Below are 25,867 nucleotides of genomic sequence, written 5' to 3' on the forward strand. Positions count from 1 at the left end.
GTGTTTGGTACAGCAACATTACTATGTTGGGATACTACCAACCAAATGGATTTCATCAACTAACTACTGCAGTCCATTTTGAATTTGAGCTTAACTTTTATTCTACAAAAGAAGGCGATGGTGGAAATAACATGGTGGGGGAAAAAGGAAGTGGAACTTACATGGGGACTATTGAATTTTCCAAATCTGAAATAAAATAGGATGAGTTATGACTACTATGTTAATATTGCTTAACATCATTTATCTGATGAAATAAGAACACTTGGAAACTATTCCATTTCTAGACGACATTTATGTTACTCTGTATTCTTGTCCTTTTTCCAAAATGATTTGTCTTGCTTTCTATATTATCTTGCATGGTTTCTTCACTTCCGTTATTTGCTTTTCTAACCTAATTTGCATTCTCTTGAGCCGAGAGTCTATCAGGAACATCCTCTCTACCTCTTAAGGTAGGGAAATGGTCTGCGTACGCTCTGCCTTTCCCAAACCCCACTTGTGAGATTACTTTTTGTTGTTGTAATAAAAATCACACAAAATAAATACGGTATTGGGAAAGGGGAAGGGGGAAGTTGGTCCACCAAATCGTACAAGCTATGCATTTTTGGAGGATCGCCAACACAACTAGTGATATTTTTTTATAAGTCTGAGCAACATAGAGCTCCTTTATACTGCAAAAAATTATCCAAGTAAAAAATGGAAAACTCAAATGGCAGGAACCCTTTATCGGAATTACAATGACAAAGTGAACTACCAAAGTAGACCTTGATGTCTGCATTAATCCTAGGCAAGCATGCTTTTCTAAAGTTTTGTTCCTTGACATTATAATACAGGAAACTTGTAAAATTCAGATCCAGTAGTATTTTCCCATTTTGAACACAACAGGCTATTTTGGACAGAGATGGAAAAAATGAAACGACGACATGGACACTGAGGAATCATATAGTTAATCGACCCCAAATAACTTGGGATTGATGTCTACTAGTTGTTGAGGACAACTGATTATTTCAAACATGTCTGAATCCATCGTCATTAGAGAAATGACAGCTTGGAAGTCCACAATATTCAACAGTATTGCGGTTACAAATATATCGAGTAGCGAACTGTCAAGTCGAGCACTGTTTGAAATGCACTTGAATAGTTGAATCTGCAAAGAATCTGGCTGGAATTCTGACAAGCAGAAAACCTAGGCTTGTTTTTTATAACCTCAGCTGAATAGCAGAGTTGAAATATTTGAGCAGTGTCAGAAAAATTTGTTGATCCTTTTCTCCTTGACAATTACAAACTATTGCTCATTGCCTTTGTTACGCTAGAATTTGTCCAAGAATTTATGTAGCAGCTTTCCACAAATGTATTTGAAACACAACTCACATCTACGACTCCCCCAGTCTGGCACTGAAAGTTGAACCAGAAGCACTTACCTTTATCTGGAAATGGCCTTTGGGAACATTCAACAACTTGAAAATATTGATTCTTGAGGGTTTACACTTGAGGTTCCTTGCCGGTATCTGAATTTGTGCAGTCATATATAGAACTCTCAAAGACGAAACTGCAGCATTATGATGCGAACCAAACAAGCAACATGTGAAAAGACAGGTCATCTCATGCATTGATCAGCACCTTCAATCTGTGCATAGAAACACATCAGCCTTCCATTCAAAGATATTCAGCATATAATGAAGGCCAACAAACTCACATCAACTCAACAACAGTAAATCCAAGAATAGCGTTCCTTTGTAAAAGCGTGAGCACAAGATGGTACGTAGGCCCATGATTTTTCTAAAAATAGTTTATACACTAATAAATTAAGCATAAATTACTGTAAAGAAATGGGCTTGGGTCTAATTCAACCCCAAAAGCTAGCTCATACAGTGAGGATTGTCCAAGTCCCTTTTTTTTTTTTTTTTTTTTTTTTTTTTTTGAACAGGTAACAACTTTGTATTATAGACTAGTACTTAGGTAGTACTGAAAACCCTTTACAAAAGAAAAAAGAAAACTAAGAAGCTAAGAAAGTAAAATCCTAACATGAGTCAAGAACTTCTAGGATTGATTCTGCAAGTCCAAGTCCCTTTTTTTTTTTTTGAACAGGTAACAACTTTGTATTATAGACCAGTACTTGGGTAGTACTGAAAACCCCTTTACAAAAGAAAAAGAAAACTAAGAAGCTAAGAAAGTAAAATCCTAACATGAGTCAAGAACTTCTAGGATTGATTCTGCATCTACAGAGGGATTCTTTGTACACCAAAAACAAAATAGCAACATACAGTCTTGCTTGATCTTCTGTAGAGTGCTACTTCTATCCTCAAAACATCTGGAGTTCCTTTCTTTCCAGATTGTCCACCATATGCAAGCTGGAATGATCCTCCAGTAGCTTCTATTCCTGGCCCCAATCCCAATCCCAGCCTCCTCCCAGCTAGAAAGAGTGTCAACAATCTTGCCAGGCATTGTCCAAGATATGCCTCTGAGATTGATAAAAATCTTCCATAACTGATCAGTAATTCTGCAATGCAAAAACAGATGCCCTACTGTCTCGGCTGCTTCCCCACATAAGCAACAATTTGAAACTAATATAATCCTTCTCTTTCTCAGGTTTTCATGTGTCAAAACAGCTTCTTTGGCTAGCAACCATGTAAAGCATGCAACCTTAAGAGGTATCTTAACTTTCCAGATTTGTCTCCATGGCCACTTAGAGTTTTGTGGCTCAATCATGTTCATGATCTTATAGCCTGAATTCACTTTGTAGTGCCCCTTTGTAGTGCCCATTTCTCAATCATGTTCATGTCCAAGTCCATTTAAGGAGACCAATTACCCATCCCATATCCGATGTGGGACTCTTAACAGTTCCCAGTATGCCCAGACCCCATTAAATGGAGCGTGGACAATAATATGGGGGCCAGCATTGATGAACAAAGGATTGGGATGAGTCTAGTTCTAATACCATGATAAAGAAATGGGCCTTGGGTCTAACTTAACCCCAAAAGCTAGCTCATGGGGTAAGGATTCTCCAAGTCCATATAACGAGATCAATTACCCATCCCATATGCGATGTGGGGCTCAACACTCTCCACACACCCAAACCTCGTTAACAGGAGCGTGGACAATATAATATGGGGCCTAATATCAGTGAACAAAGAATTGGGATGGGTCTGACTCTGAACTCTTAACAACTAGAAACGAGGATTGTGAAAAGTACATTAAGATAAATAGTCCATGAAGAAAGATTTTTGAAACTTGTGGTTTGAACAAACCATAAACATTTGTGTGACTATAAATCATCTCATTAAGGGCAAAATGAGAATTTAAAATGAAATTGTTTCTAAATATATAAAGGTATCCTTCAATTATCAGTTTATCAAAGCATTTAATAGAAACATTTCATTTATCACGACAGTGAATAAAATCATGTTGATTAATAAAACAATATATAAAAGCATCAATTGTGTCTCAAAGCATTTATAGAACTATTTTTAGTGTGGCAAGTACAGCTTCGCTTAATTCGCATTCTCAATATCCACAACTCAAGATTTTCACAACAGGGATGGTGTATGCATTGGGATCCCATCCACGATATCTGCGTCAGATGCCATCCACGATGTCTGGCATGCTCATCCCCGCCAAATAGGTTCTATGTATGCATCAAGGATCCAAGAGGACCGATCAACCACCCCGACCGGTTAGGCAAAATGCATTTCACATTATCTTTTTTAAAATCACGGTGTTGGCTGAATTTCATTTTATGTGCATCAAAGATCCAACAGATCCAATCTGCACACCCGACTGGAAAGACACACACAATTATCATTTTTATGGTTCATATCAAGTCATGACATTTTAGCCGAAATCGTTCACTTATGGCCAGTGTTATCAAAAGCGAAAAGCGTAAAAAAGCTCTAAGGTCAGCTGGGGCTTTAAGCGAAAAGCGCAAATCAACTGTGGGCTTTAATGAAAAAAGGCGCAATGGTGCAAAACTACAAATATATATATATATATGTTTAATCCAAGACAAATAATAATAAGCATGAATTACAAATATATGGACAAAGAAACTATAAAAACATTACAATAAAGTGAAATATCAATTTTCTAGTGTCATCTTTTCAAGAAAGGCTCATTTGCAAGGAAAAGTATGTCTTAGAGCCTTGATGATGACACTGAATCGCACATAAAGCGAGGCGAAGCACTCAACATGTTTTGAGCCTCGCTTCAGGGCTTAAGCGCGCCTTTGGCAACACTGCTTATAGCACCAAAAACTCATTTTATTTTTTAATAAAAATTACGTGATAAGAGTTACTATTTTATCATTTGAAAACATGTCATGAATTCCACAATCAACAAGTCACGAGAGACATTTAGATAACGTGGAGTTTCATTGCACAACCATCACAAGGATTATATAAGTCATATATTTATAAAATTCAAGACTTATGTTACCATTGTCAAAAAAAATAAAAAAAATATCAAGACTTAGCCATTTAGTGAATTTCATCTTTTTTAAATCAAACAATGCAAGCTTGTCTTGCAAGACATTGGAATCCCATTCAATTCGCTAGTTCGAAAGCATGAAGTAGTATGAAAGCTCACAAGATAATTTAAAGCTTGACATACCTCAGTGCAACACTTTAATAATCATTCGTTAGCTCTACATGTTAAAGAACGAGTCAATCGATTTTAATTTACATAAACGAACTCATATTCATCAACCAAATATCACAATGGTACTAATTTAATCCACTAAGCGTCCAACACTTAGGCATAATTCTTAAGGTTCCCAAAAAATCTATATTCTTCCATTGAAGGTAGATTCTTGATTTTAACTCCAATTCATTTATTAAATGAGTTATGGAGTCTTGTAGCTTCATTAGAAACCCCAAAAAACATCGTTCATACAAACCCGACACTATTCATCTTCATCCTCAATTTAGCCTAGCTTAATAATAAGCCATTCAAGACTTTGCATAGAACTTCAATAAAATGGTACTTTCTACTTCACCACACCTCCCAAATACTCAATCCATGATTATATTCAAGAATGGAGTGGAGAAATTACCTCTTTCAAACCAAGCCCTAACTTGAATTCTTGTAGTATCTTGAAAGCCTTGTTGGAGTCTAGCTAATCCAAGTGTGTAGTAGTGCTAATTAACTCCAACTAATACAAAAATTTGGACAAAACTTACCTTAGATGGCCTAACAGTTGTCTTATTGAGAGCTGTTTTTTTATCAAGCTAATTGTTTGTAAAAGATGTAATCCCATTACATTGAAGCACAACTGTATATTCAGTTAGGAAAAGGCTTAAGCAGAATCTTGAACGAGAGCTTCTTGAGGAACCACACTAAGCATGTTTTTGCTTTTGCTCCGTAAAAACTCAGCTACAACCATACAGGGGAGTTTATTTCAATGCTCCTTGTACCTCACTTAGCGGGGGAGAATCTTATCATTTTTCTCATTAAATGACAAGGAATAAATATATGCATATACTCAGATGATACTTCTACCATTATTAATTTGCTAGATTCAATATGCATATACATGCTGCAAAATTTTCAGCAAAAGACTAATGCTTCCCACCTCAAAGTCATTAAAATTTCCTCCAAAATGAAGTTTCCAAACAGACTTGATTTACAGGATTCAAATTTATGCCAAAATTACAACTAAGATGTCTATCTCTTGTCCAGAACCACTGATTGGTATAGGTTAGTACGTAGACTTTTTTGTTTTAATAAGTAGGTCAGTACAACTTCAATTTCAGTTATTTGACTTATTTCCAATCCACGCCCTCTAGTTTTGCTACAAACACCATAAGCACATCTACCACGCAAATCAATAAAATGCTTAACAAAAGCTTGAGAATGACCGCACCTTGTTTGTAGTAATCATCACAAGTCAACTGCCAAGCAATGCACAATCGAGGCACCATTAGGAACAACAAGAATCATATCCGACCACAAAATTTTCCCACTCAACCCTCCGTCTTCATTCTTCCATACTTCAATCTCCGCGCACATAATATCAACCTCCTTGCCACTCCCCTTACCTTCCCACACAACACACAACTTATCATCAAAATTCACCATCGTCGCACCACACAAAAACTTAGGCAACCCTTTCTCCACCCCTTTCAATTCCTTCCACACATTTTCCTTCACATCATACCCTCTAATCTTACCCAAATAATCATAACAGTACAACACCTCCCCCACCACCGCGGCCCGCCCCCTCCAACCAAGATCGAGCCTTTTCGACACGCTTCCCCACGCACACCCCTCCGCATCATACACAACTCCTCCCCTATCCGCCATCGCATACATTCTACCACCCACGACCGCGCTAGCATGCATCCACTTATCCCTAACCTCAATCGGACTCGGCAACGCGGTCCACAACCCCGTTTTCGGATCAAAAACCTCAGCCCAATTCATCGACCTAGCCCAATTATCAACAACACAACCACCCAACACATAAATCTTCTCATCCACAACACCAGCAGCAGCAAACTCTCTACAAACCCTCATTCTTGGACCCATTTCCCAACAATTAAACCTACAATCAAAAACCCACACATTATTCGACGGTATATCACCAATAGACCCACCAATCACATAAATTTTCGACCCCAAAACCGCGAAAGCCGGTCCAATTGTCCTAGTTGGCATTGAAGAAAGTTGACAAACCTTAATGGGTTTTTCTTGGGTTCTTGAAAAGAGAGTGTACCAATGGAAAGTGGAGTTTATCCTTAGATTAAGGTAAAGGAAAGTTTCAGTAGTATGGATTCTTGATCTAGTGGTGTAGAGTGCAGTAGAGCTTATGGTGGAGCGCCAAGATTTGGAAACAAGAGAAAGAATTGGGTGATGGTAACGTGGAACTCTGGCTAAGCATTGTAAAGCTATGTCATTTGGTAGGTTTGGGATGAGCTGAGATTGTGTGTAAAGATCAGACATTTTTTATGTAAGATTGAAAAGAGAAGAATGGTATATGAGTTACAGGTCGAGAATGGCAGCACGAGATTGAGTATTTATGAGCAAAGGATTAGAATAAGTCAGCCACAGACTTATAGAATGACTTACTATTTGTTTTCTAAAGATTGAATCAGTTCGGGTGGCTATTCATGATATTCAAAGAATTGTGCATTTTTACACCGGGTGAAGTTGTGGATCTAGGAGGTGAATCTCAATTTTGGGAAGGTTTTGTTGATGAGGATTGGGGGAAGAAGAGGGAAATTGTTAAATCTAGAGAAATGTACAAGCATGGAAGCAAAAGATACAACAAAAGTACACAACAACAATAATGAAGTTTGTTTCTAAAATTGACATGTTATTATGTTTTAATTCACGTGTGTTACTTTACGGGAAAAGGTTCCAAAATATCCCTAAACTATTTGAAAGGGTCAATTACAACCTCCACTGGCTCAAAAATGCCTTCATCTAGCCAAATCACTCAAAAACACCTTCATAAGAACGGTTACCACAAAACAAGAAAAAATGGGCCAATTTGCTTTAAACTATTCGAAATGGGGCAGCTTTGCTGTCCATACAAAGTTGGGGACAAGTGTTCTTTGTAAAGAGTTGAGCAAAAATTTGTGGAGATTATATGATATGGGAAAAAGACACACAATGGCCATTAGAAATTTGTTCGACACACATTTGGGCTTAATAACCAAAGTTGACCGTTCGGCCCAAAGTAGTGTCAAGGCTACAAGTCACTAAAAAAAAAAAAAAAAAAAAAAAAAAGCAGATTTTTGGGGCGAAAGATCGAAAAGACGTCACTAAAGGATTCGCTACAAAAGAACAAGACTATTTGTGGCGACTAAAGTCGCAACAAAAGATCGAAAAGTCGCCACTAAAAATCAACAAAAAAAATTCATATTGAGCCTTCAAAAAAAATAATCCCAAAACATGTATAATATGTGTATAATTAGTAAATATACGTTAATTGAGGATTCAAGAAATATCTCAAAACATGTATAGCATGTGTATAATTAGTAAGTATACATTCATTATAACATTTGAAACTCTCTCTCTCTCTCTCTCTAAGAAAACCAAACCAAACCTAGCAGTGCTTCTTCCCGTCCCTCATCCCCATACCCCCTCGCCCGACTAAGGGCGAAAGAACCTCTCGGTGGCCTCCTGAGTAAGTTGTCTATCTCATAGGGTTTGTGACGACCCCCCATACCCACCTCCACCCCACTCTTCTTCTTCTCCTATCTTCTTTCTCTTCTCTTCCTGTCTTTCTCTTCTTCTCTCATCTCCTTCTTCTCTCCTTCTCTCTGGGTCCAGACGATTCGAGTTTCACCGGCGTGAGCGGTGTTTAGGATGTAAGCAGTGTTCTCGCTTGGAGTTGGAACCTCGGTTTTTTTAATTCTCTCGTAACATCTTGCGCCTAATTTGCATTCTTGCATTACTTGTTTCGTTCTTGGCGTAGTAGCTACACTTTCATCTAGATTATTGCTAACTTGTGTTTTAGTATTGATTCTGCTGGTCGAGTAGTTTATATTTCTTGCTTTGGTAGACGATGGTGGACTAGGATCGTACTCTTGGACGGAGGTGAGGGTTAGAGGGTAGGTGGGTTAGGGAGTCTACGAGTACGCGAGTAGGGTCTTGGAATATTGGGACTCTAACGTGGAAGTCCATCGAACTAGTTAAGATTCTTAAGAAGAGAAGGATTAATATAAACTTGTATCCGGAGACTAAATGGGTAGGATCCGGGCTAAAGATGTCACACCCCACCCTCGATAAGGCGTGATTGGCACCGGCGCACTTACGGAAACCGAGCGAACCAACTTATAGCTTACATCGTTCGTGTCTCAAATGGAAACAATAGGATCGAGGCTAAATACGGACATAATATCATGCATAAGTATATGTACATTAGACCCGTGATGCACCAGGCACGACATTACTATCGTCACACTACGACTAAGCTATACACGAGAAGTATCGCAAAGCCTCATGAACATGGCTCGAAGCATACAAGTCGGGACGGCCCCAGGCATACACGAACAAAAATCATATATATATATATATATATATATATATATATATATATAGACTCGACGATCTCCGGGGAAGAAGTGGAGCTCGCCAATGATCGGGCGGGTACACGAAGCGATCTGCTATGGAAGATCTCGTCTCGTCTATCTACGAACGCGGGCATGAGCGCGGCGTCCACAAGAAGGGACGTCGCACAAACAATGTCCGAGTATGTAAGGCATGAATAGTAACATAGTAAGAGATACCGAACATGGAAAATAACATAATGAACGTATGAAGATAAAGTAATATAAAAGGGATCAACTTTGTGTACCTCTTAACGCCCTTTTAAGGCGAATGTCGTGCGTACTTAGCTTTTTAAAAAAAACTTTTCCATACATATCCATATATAATATCTCGTCCGGCCGTTAGGCGCGGTAATACATATATATACACGCGCGTCTTACACATGGTGTTATCTTACCCGGCCATGTAGGCTCGGTGTCATCTTACCCTACTTCTTTTAGGACTCGATGTTATCTTATTCGGCCACTAGGGACCGTGTTATCTTACTCGGCTCTTTCGGGACTCAATGTTATCTTACTCGGCCCTTTCGGGACTCGATGTTATCTTACTCGACCATATAGGCTCGATATTATCTTACTGATATATAGGCTCGATATTATCCCCAAACGGACAAGTAGGATGCAATGCGTACATACATACGTACACACACATAAAAAAAAAATGCATACATGAAATCAACATCATCGTTTTACCATTATCATCATATCATTCCTGAAGGATTAACCATCGTAGATGAAATTGATCATTACGACCCAACCCCGTGGAAATGTGACTAGTGTCCGAATTGGACACTCATACGCCCTTGTCACTCGGAATTAACATACTAACTTGCATAAATATAAATAATCACATATGATCTCTCGGATTAGCGCATAATAGCTATGATTATCACAAAATAGTCAACGTATGTCGAGAGCCGCCCGGGGTTTGCCGTAATGTACATATCATATCGAATAGCCGACAAGGCTACCACGGCGAGTAAGATCGCCCAAACATGTATCACACATATACATAAGTACGGATATAGCTACACCCGCGACATGTCCACGGACCTCCTAAACGGAGTAACAAAATCATATGACGGGACGGGGCCCGTCGTACCCCCGAATAAATATATACATATGCATCGAAAAGTATATATATATATACCAAAATATCGGCTCCGGACGAAGGAAAGCACTCCCCGAGAGAAACGAATAGGTGTCCTAAGCGGGTGGATCACCAAGGCGGCGTACTGTGCTGCGGGCATGAACGCGACCCCCAAAGAAAGGGGGGTCGATGCGAATATGTGCGAGTATGTAAAGCAGAAATACAGAGCCACAATAACAGAATACGGAAAATAGATATGACATGCAAAATGTCAAAATATGTAATTAAAATATAAGTCATGCATAGGCTCTTAGAACGATGGTCGCCCGCCTGTCGATGGCGCCATACCACGACGTCACACCGAAAGTTTCATATCTCCGTAACCCGACATATCCCCGTAACACATCATAGCCAACCATAACACCATACACAAGATAACACCAAATATAAACGGGACCGGCTCTCTAGCGAGGAGCTCGGCGAACCGTAACACGGCATCACCGGAATATATCATAATGCGCACGAAATATAACCGGCCGGGATCGGTGAACGAGGCAATAACCATAAGCACGAGCGGAGTCGTGAGTAACCAAATGCGTGTAAACACATAAGTAAACAAGTCATCTTTCAAAATTTGATGGCCAAGTATGCTTGTCGACACTCAAAAATACATGAACGAGTTTCGGGTCAATCGGAATTAGTATACAACGATTACGAGCTTTTGAAGTCATTTTCGGTGTCTAAACATGTTATGAGAGTCACTAGGAAAGTCAAAATATCTATCGTTTAGTAATCATAATGATAACGAAGAGTTCCCTTAGGCGACATACTATGTCCAATAGGGTAACGTAGTAAGACCTCGAAATTCGTAGGCCCACCTCGGACGGCGAGAGCGGCGCACCCGGATTATGATTACTAGACCTTGGGACTACCTATGGAAGTTTTAGCGTTATGCGGTTTCATTTGGCAAGTTATAGATGTTTGAACGTTTGTTTCAACAAAACAAGGACTAGATAATTCAATTTTTGCTTTTAATGAAAAAAGGGTCAACTTTAGGCTCGGATTAGAGAGGTAGAGTCGTCCCCAAGGCTCGTATCTTAGCCTAACATACCTAGGACATGCCAAGAGAATAAAAGCAAAGCTTTACATACCTTATTTACTCCTTATGCTTGACCAAATTCAATTTCCGTTTCGTCAAAAACCTACAAATGGTCACATTTACCAATTTACTATTCATAAAGCTTAAAATTCCAATCTTAACCAATTCTTGTCTATAAAAATTTGGGCAGCATCTCCCCTATATATACAACATCTCCGAGATTCAAACTCGGCCAAAATAACAACAACCATACCAACAATGAGATCAACAACATCAACAATCGACTAGAAACGCATTCTAGCGTAAATAGTCTTCTTTTTCAAATGATGCAACAACTCCAAATCCAACTTTGCACTTATAAATCAATATCAATACTTTCATGTTTACATACTAATTTAAGATCATTCAAACATAAGCCAAGAATATTTCAAGCCTTATATCCAATATTCAACAATTCCATATTTCATCCAAAATTTCTATATGTGCAACAAAACCATCCCAACACATTTTCTTCTTACTAATTCATCACCAACAACAATAATCTACACTTTAGCAACTTCATTATCTTAATATCATAAAATCACATTAATATGACATAATTTCCTACAATCCCTTTTCACGCCAACTTAACCCATATAACCTTCATTTACATTGTAAAAATCACAACAACACAACTAACATGTTAAACAAAATAAATCCATCATTATTCCATCACAACATAACCCACGGCCAACATGCCATTTTCCAACTTCATCCAATTTTCATTCAACTTTCATTTCCAATACAATTTCCACAATACCTACAACTAGAATACAACATAAAATTCAATTCATCTCAACTATACAACATAGGACACACACGGCCACATGCACACATGCACACCCACTTTGCAAACTTCCATATTTCCATAAATTCTACTCATTCCCATATACTACAACACAAACAAACCTTCATAACATAATAAAAAGGGATTAATTCTTACCTTTTCTCCTTGGTTCTTCACTTGACCAAAGGGTGAGATTGATGAAACAAAGGCTCAATCTTCCAAAACAACTACACCAAGTTGTAGAGGAGCCTTGAATTAGTAGGAATACCACAAGAAAATAATTTTTGGAATAATTTTTCAAAGGGGTAAAATGGAAGGGGTCTGTGGCCGAATGGCCTTCCCTTTGCTCTTCTTGTTTCTTTTGTTTTTCTCCTTCTCACTTCTCTTGAAACTTCTATGGATTTATGAAGAATTAAGTGGCCTTTTATTCATTGACCACATGACTAAATTCCATGGGCTTGGACTTTTCTTCTCTTTTTTTTTATTTTATTTGCAAGCCATGGCCGGCCTCCCTATGGGTTGGGCCATGCTTGCTTCTTTTTTTTTTGTTAATTTTTCCAAGCCCAATTACTTAGTCCACATTTTTGGTAATTCATGAAACCAATTTTTAAAATTCTGATTTTGCCCTTAGTCTTTTCCAATATTTTCACATCTAGATTTTCCATAACCAACTTATGTACCAAACAAGATCAATACATTACATTGTCCTTAACTTGTCTCAATAATCCCAAGATTTCCAAAGGTGAAAAATACGGGTTATAACATTGACGATGTCACGGGAATCTTGACAATCATGAACTTAGATAACATTGGAAATAGAATCATTATCTTCGCTATATCTCACCTCGAAGGAACGAATAACATGAGGTGAGACCATCAACAATAAGTAAGATCTAGGGATTCATGGAATGGCTCAGTAATCTCATAATGCCCTCAAATCATAGCTTCAGAGTTTCTAGAAGAGGATCATCATCATCGTCACAACCATCATAGAGCAATATTCTCGTCTTTGACATCATCATTATCATTGCGAAAATGTGTTCATCGTTGTTATCATAAGAGCATACGAAGTCATAAATCGTTGGTTTGGAAAATACGAACAATTTGGAAAACGTTTATGAATTATTAGGAAAGGAATTATGCCTTTGAATCGTAAACTTCTAACCTTGAAAACAAGGAGGCTATGAAAACATTTATGGAATTATAATCATAGGAATCATGCCTTTGAAAGAAAAGGGACGAGCCTTAACATACCTGTTCAGCCTCCAATTATCTACACTTATTCGTCCGAGCTCGCAAGTCTACATTTAAGAGGATTTACACAATCGTTAGACTCATCGTTATATGATTGTCTTAGTCCTTCAAATAAATCCATTTATAATCTGCCGAAATTCGGGCAACACCTCCCCTGTTTATATGCCTAGCCCGAAGTCACAATCCAACAACCAACAACAACAACAAAAATACCAACATCAATAACATCATTTTCAACACCAATATATACCATAAAACAGCCCACACGCTGTTTTCCAACTTCCATAACTAACCAACTTACTACACAATTATTTAACGACTTTATCTCCGTAAATAAGCCTTAAATAATACCAAAAGAGAAAGATTCATACATTTTTTCTTGTTAAGACAGCAATATCCTCAATATCCACGCTAAAATCCACCGCAAAACAATACTAGAATCACAACCAAGCGTTACTCGGACATAAACCACTACTCCGCGACTTAAAAATTGCTCACTTTTTGTTTCCCTCTCTCTATTCAATTTCTGGAATTTTCCAGGAAAATCTGATGAAAAAAGGTGTTATTACCCTTTATATAAGGGCCAAATTCGGCGGTACTGTGGCGGCAACTTGAGTGTAGCAAGTCGGTCCTGCATCGTAGCACTCCACGAGCACGCGTTTCTGCTCTGTCAGCTGAACTTGTAATGTCCATAATTCTCTACTCCGATGTCCTATCGATGAGCAGTTTGTTGCGTTGGAAACTAAACTCGACGAACTTCATTTTAGGCTTTTGTTTCACCTTAAAACACTTCATATGCTAAGAGATATTCGTCCCCCAATTTGGACAAAAATTTTCACACAAAACATTACCCATCCTTTTGCAAAAGTCGTACTACTCCATTTCTTCCACTCATTTCCTTATAAAACCTTCCGGTATACCTTATATACATCCTTCACTTATTAAATATACTTAATAATTCTTGCTTATACTTCGAAGTGGTTTTACTTAACCATAACTCAATGTACTTACGTTTCAAACTTAATAAATGCTTCTTCGAAGATACGGGGTGTAACAAAAGATGTGGATGAGTATAAGTTATGTTCTCAGGTAGGTCGAGGGATAGGAATGGGGTAGGCAGGAGGTATACCGCCCACTGAGAAGCTATTTATCGGAGGAGATTTCAATGGGCACATTGGGTCATTTTCGAGGGGATATGACTGTCACACCCCGACCTTACTAGGGTGTGATGGGCACCCGACCCCATATCTGGGCCGAGCGAACCTTACTAATTCTTATTACATATATAAACTCTTGAATCAATTAAGAATAAAATATATATTACGCTCAATTTTTTTTTTCATAAGTAAAAATGTCATCATATGGGGCTCGTGACATGAAACATAGTAACATATCGGCCGCGAAGCCGTCTACAAAACGACACTCTATACCCACGACTGTCCGCAAAGTCTCTAACATCAATCCGGAACTCCTAGCATGCAAGCTCGACTCGGCAACACTTTCCGGAATCCAATGGAGCTCGCCAACTTCGGCCGGAACATCTTCTATAATAGCTTGAACTCATCCGAGTGTACTCCGCGGCATGAGGCACCCCCCCGAAGAAAAAGGGGTCAAGTTTAACAATATACCGAGTATGTAAGGCAAGAGTAACAACATAAGATCATGATATAAAGCTTAAAGCACAATACGAGTAAGAAAATAACACCGTACCTCTCGTTTGCCTCTTTAGGTAGATATCCCGTAATAACTTTACCTTTCGAAACGACATATGGGTATTTACAAGTAAAGGCGCGACCATATAGGTACGGTGCGGTGTCTTTGCCGTCCATATAGGTACGGTGTAACGCTATCCGAGCATATCATGGAGTAAAGTAATCAGACATTCGAGTGCCCTTAGGCGGATACCATGCATGCTAGCTTTCTTTAAAAAAAAAACATATAAATATACGTAAGTAACCGCCCAACCACATAGGATCGGTGTGTAAACTGCCCGTCCATATAGGAACGGTGTATAAGCCCGCGTCCAGGCCTCCCGCGTCCGGGGTATAATCTGCCCACTATAGTGGTGTGTCTGCCCGGCCATGTAGGCACGGTGTTATAAAAAAAACATACTTAATTATAAAGCATGCATGAGAGCCCAAGTGAAAGCTACAACTCTATCGGAGTGACGTAAGGTCGGTAACCTCCGATCGCATTATGGAATAATCATAGTCATCATGTCTCGCCTTGAAGAAATAGTATTATGAGGCGAGGAAGTAACGAAGAATAACATTAAAAGAAAACAGGGAATGAAATCATGGACATCATAGATGTCGGTTCATGTGCTTTGAAATCCTTAGAAAATAGAGTCATAACCAAGGAATAGAATTAGAGATCAAGATCTAGTTTGATACTTTCATACTCATATTCAATCCTTAACTTGAAACTCTTAGTCATGGAATCATTCTTGTCATACTCATCATAGACATATTCTCTTCCTTAACATCATCGTTACCATTGTTATCATAGAATCACTCTCATTAGATTGGTTACAACACTTATCGTTGATAAACGGAACAATAAAGAAAATCCGGGAACAATGGGCCCACCTCGGGTCTGATGAGGCGGCGTACACAACTTACGTACGTTACATTTTATGACATCACTTGTGAGAGTTTTAAGGTAGTCGGGTCCTATTTGTGCAAGTTCTAAATGTTTATACAATTTTTTCCAACTATTCATAGAACATTTAATTCAATTCTATTGAATGAAAAAGGATCAAATTCAATCTTAGATTTCTAGGAATAGATCGTCCCCGAGGGCCCATATCCAAACCTAATACGTCTAAGACATGTCAATGAAGGAAGGCGAAGGCCTTACATACCTTTTCCGTCTTATGCGACTCCAAATTCAAGTTCCAAATCCGCCAAAATCTACAAAATGGTCACATTTACCAAATCTTAATTAGTAGCATTTTTAAGTTGAATCTAAGGTAACATTTGTCTACCGAAATTTCGCAAAGACTTCCCCCATACATATAACATCCCCGAGATTTAACTCGGCTCCAAATATCCACAACCAAACCAACAACAATACCAATAACATCAACGATCGATGTGAAACACATTCTAACATAAATTGTTTTCTTTTCTACATAACATATCAACTTCTATTCCAACTTCCACCCTTTCAAACCAATATCAATGTTTTCATATTTATTTACTAATTCAAGGTCATTCAAATATAATCCGAAAGCATTTCATATCATTCTACCAAATATGCAAAAATTCCACCGAAACCATAATTCACCCAAAACTCCCAACTTTCGCATAAGCATTCACAACACATTTTTATCTTCCAACTTCATTAACAACAATCACAATTAACATGTTAACTACATTATTTCTATGAATACAAGAAACGATACCATAGTCACATTGGCTTCCAAATCAGCCCGCAACAACTCCAACATCAATTTAAATTATCAATTTCTCATTTCCATCACAAAATACATAACCACATCAACTAACACACTACATAGAAATTGCTCCACCATCTCCACACAACACACACACACACGGCCCATGTCCAACATTCACGACTTCAACCAAAATCATCAAACTTCCATTTCCAATATAAATTCCATAACAACAACAACTAGAATTCTACATAAAAATTAGTTAACCTTGCCTACACACCACATGCATACACACGGCCACACCATGCAAACTTCCATAATTTCATGAATTCTATCCATTTCTACATACTACCACGTAAACAAACCCTTAATAACATATAAAAAGGATTAAACCTTACCTTTTCTCCTTAGCTTCTTCACTTGACTAAGATGCGGAAACGATGAAACGATGACCTATCGCCCCAAACAACTATACCACGTTGTAGAGAACCCTTGAATTAGTAGGAATACATGAAGAGAATAATTTTTAGAACAAGATTTCCCATGGTTCATTTTTTTTTCTCCATATGGCCGAACCTCCCTTGCTCTTGTTCTCCAAGTCTTTTCTTCTTTTTTTTTCTTTCTTTTCTTTCTTGTTTCTTGAATTAAAATGATGACTTCTCTTATATATATATATATGATTCCACCACTTCCATATATTTATGCTTTTAGCCCTCAAATATAATCACATGTCCCCCTTCTTTCTTTTTTCTAGAATTTTCTTCTTTTTTTTAAATTTCTCAAAATTCATCAAAGATGACTAAGTGTCTTCTTGGGCAAACTTTAGTCCATATGTTTTCTTCTAATTTATGATTGGCCCCCCATTAAATATGAAATGGCCACATGCCTCCTTTCTTTCCTTTCCAAGAGTTTTCTTCTCTTTTTCTTACAAAATAAAAGATGACTCATTGTCTTAACATGCACACTTTGTCCATATATTTCCATCACATGGCCAATATGCCCCTTTTAACCTTCATGAACTCCTTTTGTAAAATTCCCATTTTGCCCTCGACTTTCCTCATTATTACCATTTTGCCCCTAGCCTTCCACATTATTTTCATTGGCCATTTTGCAAAATTCTCTTTTACCCTTAACCTTTCTCAATATTTCCATACCACCAATGTTCATAAATAATATTCATAACCACTGCATTAAAATAACTCTTTGAAAATAATCCGTCCTTAACTTGCCACGACCTTCGAATTACCCGAATGTATAAAGTACTATAACATCCTCCTCTTTAGAACATTCGTCCTCGAATGTTCAACTGATCTTAACTCTTATAAAGACTTCGGGGAGTCCCGTTTATAGTTGTCTTTTCCTTTCGAGCCATTCTTTATCTTTCATCCTAGTTCCTTTATAATTGCACTTCTCACTTTCTATGTGAATCCTCATTCCATGTCATAGATTTCCTAGTCCCCCGCACCAACTCGTTTCTACCTTTTCATGCATCCTCTCGATAGGCCGATATGCTTGAGCCCCGGTTTTCTCCCTAAGCTCTCCTTCCTTCGGAACATGTAGCCTTCAATATGTTCTCCCCCGGGGTTCCTTGTGCCATCACTTTTTCATGAGGTCTTCGCTTATGCCTTATTCCTCACCTTCTTTCCAACTTTGCACCTATCATATCGAAAACTTCTTACCCTAAATTTTTTTCTTTTACCTTCCGTCTATGTCGTCCTTTCACTTGTTTGGCCCACCTGCTCATGATTCTCCCTCAACTACGTGTTTGTATTATAGCCATGCGTCCATATCTCTCAAGCGTCCGCTACTTTTGTCCTTCATACCGTAGCTTCAATTGCTAGGACTCGCACGCCCACCGATACATTCATTTTTTTTTATTTTTTTTTGGAATATCCTACATCTTCACATATATATATATGTATATAATTACTATCAGCTAGCCCACAAAATACGTCCAAAGGTTGTTCAAGCCTATATATATATATATATATATATAATTACCAACTACAAGCCGTAATGCACTTTCTGTCTCTTCACCCAGTCTACCTCGTGTTACGCGTCCTCTTAAGGTTCCCAGCCATCCCACATACTCTAGTTTCCCTTAGGCTATTCTAACTACTCATTTGCCTCTTATGTCCGACTATGTAGAATTTCTTGTAACCTTCCCAGGGGGTCACCCATCATGAAATTGCTCCCACCTGAGCACGCTTAACCTAGAAACTTCGACAGAATCTGGTACCTTAATGCTAATATTTTTGCGTCCGCTTCCTCACATGACCTTTATTACATCATCGGGAGCGAGTCGAGGTCTTACAGGTCCCGAGACATTTTTGTAGCACGTCCTTTATTTTATAATTACTATTTTACCCTTTTCGATTCCCAGTGCTCACTTTTCACCTGTGCGTATGACTACTGTCCGTCCTGGTCTTCCAGATTCCCGATGGTAGCGATCACACCTTCGCCGCCACGCCAAATCCATAACCTTTCCGAAACAACACGTCTCACGTTTTACTTATTCGCAGTATTCCCTTTTTCCCGCTTCTTCCGTCGTACGTAAGGCTTATGTAAGGAATCTCTTTTTCCTATGACTTGGCTCTATCGCACGATCTAAGACAGAAAGAAGGTCAACAATCCCTAGATGCCCCGCAGCCTCCTGTTTATAAATGTGGCCGGCTTCACACTCATAAACATGTGACTCTACCGGACACGACTTGCAGACAACCCTAGACCGACCTCGGCTCGATACCACTTTGTCACACCCCGACCTTACTAGGGTGTGATGGGCACCCGACCCCACATCCGGAGCCGAGCGAACCCGCCGACTCTTATTACATATATAAACTCTTGAATCAATTAAGAATAAAATATATATTACGCTCTCAATTTTTTTTTTCATAAGTAAAATTGGCATCATACGGGGCCCGTGACACGAAACATAGTAACATATCGACCGGCGAAGCCGTCTACAAAGCCGACACTCTATACCCACGACTCGTCCGCAAAGTCTCTAACATCAATCCAGAACTCCTAGCATGCAAGCTCGACTCCTAAGAACACTCAGAATCAAACGGAGCTCGCCAACTTCGCCGAACATCTTCTATAATAGCTTCAACTCATCCGAGTGTACCGCGCGCATGAGACGCAGCCCCCGAAGAAAAGGGGTCAGTACGAACAATATACTGAGTATGTAAGGCAAGAGTAACAACATAAGATCATGATATAAAGCTTAAAGCACAATATAGAGTAAGAAAATAACCTGTACCTCTGTTTGCCTCTTTAGGTAGATATCCGTAAGCCAACTTTTACCTTTCGAAACGACATACGGGTATTTACAAGTAAATCGCCCGACCATATAGGTACGGTGGTAACGTCGCCGTCCATATAGGTGCGGTGTAACGCTATCCGAGCATATCATGGTCATAACCGTACATCCGAGTGCCCCTTAGGGCGTATACCATGCATGCTAGCTTTCTTAAAAAACATATAAATATCCGTAAGTAAACCGCCCAACCACATATCGGATGTGTAAACCCGCCCGTCCATATAGGAACGGTGTATAAGCCCGCGTCCGGTGCCTCCCGCGTCCGGGTATAACCGCCCACTATAGTGGCCGTGGTGTATGCGTTCCCCATGTAGGCACGGTGTTAAAAAAAAACATACTTAATTATAAAGCATGCATGAGAGCCCAAGTGAAAGCTACAACTCTATCGGAGTGACGTAAGGTCGGTAACCTCCGATTGCATTATGGAATAATCATAGTCATCATGTCTCACCTTGAAGGAAATAGTATGAGGCGAGATCGTCAACGAAGAATAACATTAAAAGAAAACATAGAATGAAATCATGGACATCATAGATGCTGTTCATGTGCTTTGAAATCCTTAGAAAATAGAGTCATAACCAAGAATAGAATTAGAGATCAAGATCTAGTTTGATACTTTCATACTCATATTCAATCCTTAACTTGAAACTCTTAGTCATGGAATCATTCTTGTCATACTCATCATAGACATATTCTCTTCCTTAACATCATCGTTACCATTGTTATCATTAGAATCACTCTCTCATTAGATTGGTTACAACACTTATCGTTGATAAACGGAACAATAAAGAAAATCCGGAACAATGGGCCCACCCTCGTCCGATGAGGCGGCGTACACAACTTACGTACGTTACATTTTATGACATCACTTGTGAGAGTTTTAAGGTAGTCGGTCCTATTTGTGCAAGTTCTAAATGTTTATACAATTTTTTCCAACTATTCATAGAACATTTAATTCAATTCTACTGAATGAAAAAGGATCAAATTCAATCTTAGATTTCTAGGAATAGATCGTCCCGAGGCCCATATCCAAACCTAATACGTCTAAGACATGTCAAAGAAGGAAGGTGAAGGCCTTACATACCTTTTTCTCGCTTCTTATGCGACTCCAAATCCAAGCTCCAAATCCGCCAAAATCTACAAATTGGTCACATTTACCAAATCTCCATTAGAGCATTTAGAAGTTGGATCTTAAGGTAACATTTGTCTACCGAAATTTCGTCTTGACTTCCCCTATACATATAACATCCCCGAGATTTAACTCGGCTCCAAATATCCACAACCAAACCAACAACAATACCAATAACATCAACGATCGATGTGAAACACATTCTAACATAAATTGTTTTCTTTTTTCTACATAACATATCAACTTCTATTCCAACTTCACCCTTTCAAACCAATATCAATGTTTTCATATTTATTTACTAATTCAAGGTCATTCAAATATAATCCGAAAGCATTTCATATCATTCTACCAAATATGCAAAAATTCCACCGAAACCATAATTCACCCAAAACTCCCAACTTTCGGCATAAGCATTCACAACACATTTTTATCTTCCAACTTCATTAACAACAATCACAATTAACATGTTAACTACATTATTTCTATGAATACAAGAAACGATACCATAGTCACATTGGCTTCCAAATCAGCCCGCAACAACTCCAACATCAATTTAAATTATCAATTTCTCATTTCCATCACAAAATACATAACCACATCAACTAACACACTACATAGAAATTGCTCCACCATCTCCACACACACACACACACACGGCCCATGTCCAACATTCACGACTTCAACCAAAATCATCAAACTTCCATTTCCAATATAAATTCCATAACAACAACAACTAGAATTCTACATAAAAATTAGTTAACCTTGCCTACACACCACATGCATACACACGCACACCATGCAAACTTCCATAATTTCATGAATTCTATCCATTTCTACATACTACCACGTAAACAAACCCTTAATAACATATAAAAAGGATTAAACCTTACCTTTTCTCCTTAGCTTCTTCACTTGACTAAGATGCGGAAACGATGAAAAACGATGACCTATCGCCCCAAACAACTATACCACGTTGTAGAGAACCCTTGAATTAGTAGGAATACATGAAGAGAATAATTTTTGGAACAAGATTTCCCATGGTTCATTTTTTTCTCCATATGGCCGAACCTCCCTTGCTCTTGTTCTCCAAGTCTTTTTTTTTTCTTTCTTTCTTTCTTGTTTCTTGAATTAAAATGATGACTTCTCTTATATATATATATACCTTCCACCACTTCCATATATTTATGCTTAAGCCCCTCAAATATAATCACATGTCCCCCTTCTTTCTTTTTTCTAGAATTTTCTTCTTTTTTCTTGAAATTTCTCAAAATTCATCAAAGATGACTAAGTGTCTTCTTGGGAAAACTTTAGTCCATATGTTTTCTTCTAATTTATGATTGGCCCCCCCATTAAATATGAAATGGCCACATGCCTCCCTTTCTTTCCTTTCCTAGAGTTTTCTTCTCTTTTTCTTACAAAATAAAAGATGACTCATTGTCTTACCATGCACACTTTGGTCCATATATTTCCATCACATGGCCAATATGCCCTTTTGGAACCTTCATGAACTCCTTTTGTAAAATTCCCGCTTTGCCCTCGACTTTCCTCATTATTACCATTTTGCCCCTAGCCTTCCACATTATTTTCATTGGCCATTTTGCAAAATTCTCTTTTACCCTTAACCTTTCTCAATATTTTCATACCACCAATGTTCATAAATAATATTCATAACCACTCGTGCATTAAAATAACTCTTTGAAAATAATCTTGTCCTTAACTTGCCACGACCTTCTCGAATTACCCGAATGTATAAAGTACGGGATATAACAATGACGATGTGTATGGAGGTTGTGGTTTCGGGGACAGGAACGGAGGAGGAGTTGCACTGTTGGATTTCGCAAAAGCCTTTGGGCTGGTGGTAGCCACCCGAGTTTCCCGAAGAAGGAGGAGCACTTGGTAACCTTTCGTAGTTCGGTGGCTAAGACGCAGATAGACTTTTTACTCCTTAGAAAGGACGATAAATGTCTTTGTAAAGACTGCAAGGTGATTCCGAGTGAGAATCTAACAACCCAAAGATAAGCTCTTGGTGATGGATTTGGAAATCAAGATGAGAAAAAGAAAGAGGGTCGTGGATGACAGGCCTAGGATCAAATGGGGGAGTTTAACCATGATGGGTGCCCTGGAGATGGGGAAGAAGTTGAGGGCTATGGGAGCCTGGGAGAGTAGTAGGGAGGTGACCGACATGTGGGATAGGACGGCCGATTCGTGAGGGAGAAGCGACTAGAGAGTCTTTGGGGGGTTTAGAAGGTAGCCGTGGTCAGCACTGAGGGGACTGGTGGTGGAATGGAGAAGTTCAAGAGAAGGTGGAAGCAAAAAAGGTAGTGTATGCGAAGTTAGTAAACAACAAGGATGATGAGGAGAAGCGAACAAATAGAGAGTTGTATAAGATGGCAAGGAAGGAGGCAAAGTTAGCGGTTACGATTTGAAAAGACGGTAGCCTTTTGAACGCCCGTATGTAGAATCCAGAGGACAAAGGCGGGGATAAGAAGTTGTACCGACTAGCCAAGGCGAGGAAGAGGAGGGCGCGTGACTTGGATCAGGTGAAATGCATCAAGGACGAGGATGGCAAGGTACTAGTGGAGGACGCTCTCATTAGATGGAGATGACAGTCATACTTCCACAAACTCTTGAACGACGAAGGGGATAGAGATATTGTGTTGGGAGATGTAGAGTACTCCGAGAAGTGTCGTGATTTTAGATATTGTAGGAGTATAAAGGTTGAGGAAGTTAAGGGTGTTGTTCGTAGGATGAGTAGGGGAAGAGCGACCGAGCCCAATGAGATTCCTGGGGAATTTTGGAAGCGAGGGCGGGCGCGGTTTGGAGTGGTTGACTCGACTCTTTAATGTCATCTTTAAGACGGCTAAGATGCCCGAAGAATGGCGATATAGTACAATGATTCCATTGTATAAGAACAAGAGCGACATTCAAAGTTGCAACAACTGCAGAGGGATCAAGCTGCTAAGCCACACTATGAAAGTGTGGGAAAGGGGTGGTGGAGATGAGGTGAGGAGAGGCGTGTCTATCTCGTAGAACTAGTTAGGATTCATGCCGGGGCGCTCAACTACAGAAGCTATTCATCTTGTATGGAGACTGGTGGAGCAGTATAGGGAGAGGAAGAGGGACTTGCACATGGTATTCATCGACCTAGAAAAGGCATACGACAAAGTGCCGAGAGAGGTTCTATGGAGATGCTTGGAGGCTAGAGGTGTACCTGTGACGTACATTAGGGCCATCAAGGACATGTATGTGGGCCAAGACCCGGGTAAGGACTATGGGGGAGACTCGAGCACTTCCTGGTGGTGATGGGGTTGCACAAATCTTAACCCCCATTTTTATTCTCCTTGGTGATGGATGGATTGACGCGGCAAATTCGAGGTGAGGTGCCATGGTGTATGTTATTGCGGATGACATAGTCCCGATTGACTAGTCTCGCAATAGGGGTTAACGCTAAGTTGGGAGGTTTGGAGACAAACCCTGGAGTCCAAAGGATTCGAGTTGAGCAGAACCAAGACAGAATACTTGGAGTGCAAGAGTCGTGAGGCCGACGTGGAAGTCAAGAAGCTTGGGATACTGTGTCATACAAAAGAAAAATAGTTTCAAGTATCTTGGGTCTATTATACAAGGAGATGGAGAGAGATTGATGATGACGTCACACACCGTATTGGTGCGGGGTGGATGAAATGGAAGCTTGCCTCCGAGTGTTGTGTGACAAGATGTGCCACCAAAACTTAAAGGCAAGTTCTACAAAGTGGGTTAGACCAACTATGTTGTATGTCGGCGGAGTGTGTTGGCCGCTCAAGAAATCTCATGTGTCGAGAAGATGAAAGTGGCGGAAATGAGAATGCGATGGATGTGGGCACACTAGGAGCGATAGGATTAGGAATGAGTCATCCGAGACAAGGTTGGAGTAGCCTCGGGGAAGACAAGATGCGGGAAGCGAGGCCGAGATGGTTTGGACACGTGATGCGGAGAGATGCAAATGCCACGGTCTGGAGGTGCGAGAGGTTAGCTTTGGTTTCGGAAGAGGTGAGGTAGGCCGAAGAAGTATTGGGGGGAAGTGATTAGACAAGACATGGCGCATTTCCTTCTTACCGAGGACATGACCTTAGATAGGAGGGTATGGAGGACTGATATTAGGGTAGAAGGCTAGTAGGTAGTCGCGTTTATCCTTTCTTACGAGTAGTTATATTGCTCTATAGTTTCTTGTCTTTTGATTTACGATGTCCGTTGGTTTATAATGGCTTATTTACTTTCATTATTTTCATTTTCATAATTGCTTTGATTTGTTTGCCCGTATCTGACCTTTCTTATGCTTTTTCTTGAGCCGAGGGTCTTCCGGAAATAGCCTCCCTACCTAAGGTGGGGGTAAGGTCTGCGTACACTCTACCCTCCCCAGACCCCACGCTGTGGGATTCACTGGGTATGTTGTTGTTGTTGTTGTACATTCATTATAACATTTATTAAAAATAAATTATACATCAATGATACATTTTCTAATTATACGTTGATTATATATTTATTATACAACAATGATATATTTTCTATACATATACTTTAGGGATACATATTCTATACGATAATGATACAGTTTCTATACGTATGATACATTTTTTCTACACATATACAGTAGTGATACATATTCTATACAATAATGATACAGTTTCTTTACGTATGATACATTCCTATACATGTACAGTAGTGAT

General features: G+C 39.2%; 1 protein-coding gene across 3 annotated transcripts; it reads right to left on the reverse strand.

The window, feature by feature from the left end:
• Positions 1-1,199: 1,199 nt before the first annotated feature.
• LOC132059417 (F-box/kelch-repeat protein SKIP6-like) lies at positions 1,200-6,969 on the reverse strand. Of its 3 annotated transcripts, none has more exons than XR_009415555.1 (3): positions 5,855-6,969; positions 3,481-3,774; positions 1,200-1,624 (listed from the first exon to the last, which is right to left on the reverse strand). XR_009415555.1 is itself a non-coding variant. In XM_059452034.1 (2 exons), the coding sequence occupies exon 1, from the start codon at positions 6,931-6,933 to the stop codon at positions 5,872-5,874; it is 1,062 nt and encodes a 353-aa protein (XP_059308017.1). In that variant the 5' UTR covers positions 6,934-6,969; the 3' UTR covers positions 1,200-1,624; positions 5,855-5,871. The 3 variants fall into 3 exon arrangements, 1 of the variants encoding a protein (XP_059308017.1); XR_009415556.1 differs by lacking the exon at positions 3,481-3,774 and adding an exon at positions 5,045-5,143; XM_059452034.1 differs by lacking the exon at positions 3,481-3,774.
• Positions 6,970-25,867: the final 18,898 nt, after the last annotated feature.

This window comes from Lycium ferocissimum, chromosome 6, assembly GCF_029784015.1.
Source record: "Lycium ferocissimum isolate CSIRO_LF1 chromosome 6, AGI_CSIRO_Lferr_CH_V1, whole genome shotgun sequence".
Lineage (NCBI taxonomy): Eukaryota > Viridiplantae > Streptophyta > Magnoliopsida > Solanales > Solanaceae > Lycium > Lycium ferocissimum.